Source organism: Cornus florida, unplaced genomic scaffold (genome assembly GCF_030987335.1).
Source record: "Cornus florida cultivar Cherokee Brave unplaced genomic scaffold, ASM3098733v1 CherokeeBrave_3.0.0_Hap2_Chr05, whole genome shotgun sequence".
Taxonomy (NCBI): Eukaryota; Viridiplantae; Streptophyta; class Magnoliopsida; order Cornales; family Cornaceae; genus Cornus; species Cornus florida.
In genome coordinates this window covers 82,969,132-82,971,439 of record NW_026775575.1, presented here as the reverse complement: position 1 = coordinate 82,971,439, position 2,308 = coordinate 82,969,132, and the positions used below count along the sequence as shown (strand labels likewise).

The 2,308-nt window shown below is 42.5% G+C and overlaps 1 protein-coding gene across 1 annotated transcript; it reads right to left on the bottom strand.

Annotated features, from left to right (window-relative positions):
- Positions 1 to 891: 891 nt before the first annotated feature.
- On the bottom strand, positions 892 to 2,053 carry LOC132307220 (protein LIGHT-DEPENDENT SHORT HYPOCOTYLS 6). The gene has a single exon (XM_059804922.1). It carries the CDS (start codon positions 1,695 to 1,697, stop codon positions 1,041 to 1,043), a length of 657 nt encoding a protein of 218 aa, XP_059660905.1. The 5' UTR covers positions 1,698 to 2,053; the 3' UTR covers positions 892 to 1,040.
- Positions 2,054 to 2,308: the final 255 nt, after the last annotated feature.

Sequence of the window (2,308 nt, the reverse complement as noted above, 5' to 3'; positions counted from 1 at the left end):
GAAGATGTTGTGTTGGTAATATTACGAGATAGATAGACCAGACCCACACGTGTGCATCACCAAAACTCAGACAATGCATGCCCCATCTCTCTCAAACACAAAAAACCTAGCTCTTCAGGGGACCGACCATTTCAACAGTCGACCATCAAAAAACATAGTACTCAGAAGAAGCGCGGTCTCTGCATTTCAAACTCACAGTTCATAATATATGCTCTAATTAAATACCATACAAAAATCATAATGTAAAATTTCAAATTTATGTACATGCATATAAGGTCACACGAAGAAAAAAAAAAAACCATTTTTGATCCAAAAATATACACACACACACATATATATAAGGACATAAAAATAGTGCAATTGATGACTTAATTAATACAGTATATATATATTCCATATGATGGAGAATATATAAAAGGGGTTGTGATCGTCTTTTTCATTTCATTTTCCGCGGATGATGAACTTTATATATGATTGCATATGTGTGTATAAGCCCAATCACAAACACGTATATACATATAGACTTATATATTGATACTCTAGTGTCTAGTGGCATAGTATTATTTAGTCTTCTTAATACATTGATGGCAAGACAGAATATTGAAAGATAGTGGGTTGAATATTGCTGTGGGCCGTGTCTGGGTTTCATTTTCCTGGTTTGATTTGTGGAGGACAAGAATAATCTACCAAGAGAATAAAAAAATGAAAAAAAAAAATTGTTGAAATAAGATAGGAGAATTTCAATCTAATATAGAGAAGACCAAAATGTATCCATAAGAGAGGAGAAAATTGGAGACTATTCAACAATATGTGTCTATATATATATATATATATATGTATATCCATACATAACTATGTTTATAATTAGAGAGAGAAAGAGAGGGTGCTGGATAGATCTCTAACTAAATTTCGTTCATGGCTCGATTCAATTCTAAGAGAATCGCCAATTACATAGAGCTCATAATCACAATTAAAACAGAGAGAAAACTCCAAAATTAAAAATTAAAAATTAAAATAAAAGAGGGTAAAAATCAGTGAAACTATACTGTTGTAGTCGGAGGAGCAACAGTAGCTGCATCACCAGCATCCGTCTCACCGCCGCCGCCACCATAAGCTGAGGCAGCAGCAGTAGAGGCGGTGGCCACCGTGGACACATTTGACGCCGTTGCCGTAGCCGCCGTTGTCGTCGGTCTCTTCCGCTTCTTCTTCTCATAAGGAATCCCTCTAGCCTTGGCCTGACTTTCCCTCACCTCCCTCAGATAAATCCTGACGGCCCGAGCCCCAAACGGGTTGGACTCGGGTCGGCCGCCGTTTTCTTCATAGGCGGCTCTGAGCCGACCGATGAGCGCGTCGAGGCTGCCCCAGGCCTGCTTGAGCGGGCACGCGCACGGCGACGGAGGGTTGGGGTGCCCGAAGTAAGGGCACTCCGTCACGTGCACCTTCGTCTTCCCGAACTGGTCTAAGTACTTCAAGAACTCGATCACGTGCGCGCCGCTGCACCGTGCCAGCGTCAACGGCGGTTTGTGGTTCTTCAAGTACTGCAAGAACGTGTTCCAGTCCCTCCGCTTCTGCGACTCGTACCGACTCGGAGTCGCCGCCAGCGCCACCGTACCCGCCGATCCTCCCCCTCCCCCGGCAGAAGACGGACCTTCCCCTCCGTTTGGGTCGGGTGCTCCGGATCCTCCTGCTGAATCCATACAATATTTGCCCTCTCCCTTTTAAATTTCTTCAGTTTTCTGTGCTTTTCTTTCTCTGTCCCTCTGAAATGGGTTTTGGATAGTTGAGAAGAAAGAAGATTGTGTGTGTTTCTTTCAAAATTGGAGTCTGCTCTTATATATTTCAGTTTTCTGGAGAGTGTTTCCGGAAAAAAAAAAAAGAAAAAAAGAGAGAGAGCAGAGAGGGAGAAGAATTTTAGAGTGGAAATCGATGATGGGACGTAAAAAGGATTGAGTATATGGATGAATTGAATGAATAAGTGACTCATGTAGAGAGAGAAAGTGTGTGTGTGTGTGAATGCGAGAGAAAAACTCAACTCTCTTTACTCTTGTGTAAGAGAGAGAATCCTAGAGAGAGAGAGTGGTAAGAGTGTTCACGTGGTGGCCCCCTGAGACATGACAAGTTTACTATTTACCACTGGCGGCCCCTCCACTCTACTCTTAGCTCTGAAGTTAGTTACCTTTCATCTTCTTCAGAGAGAGAGAGTATTGACTGATATTTGACGCGCTTTTAGTCGGACGCAATGCACAAATAGTTGACCGTTACGTCGGATATGGGTGATTTGGACGCGTATTTGCTACGCTCAGTATGA

What these genes read in the sequence shown, in the direction of transcription:
- LOC132307220 (XM_059804922.1), bottom strand. Translation starts at nt 1,697, where the DNA reads ATGGATTCAGCAGGAGGATCCGGAGCACCCGACCCAAACGGAGGGGAA.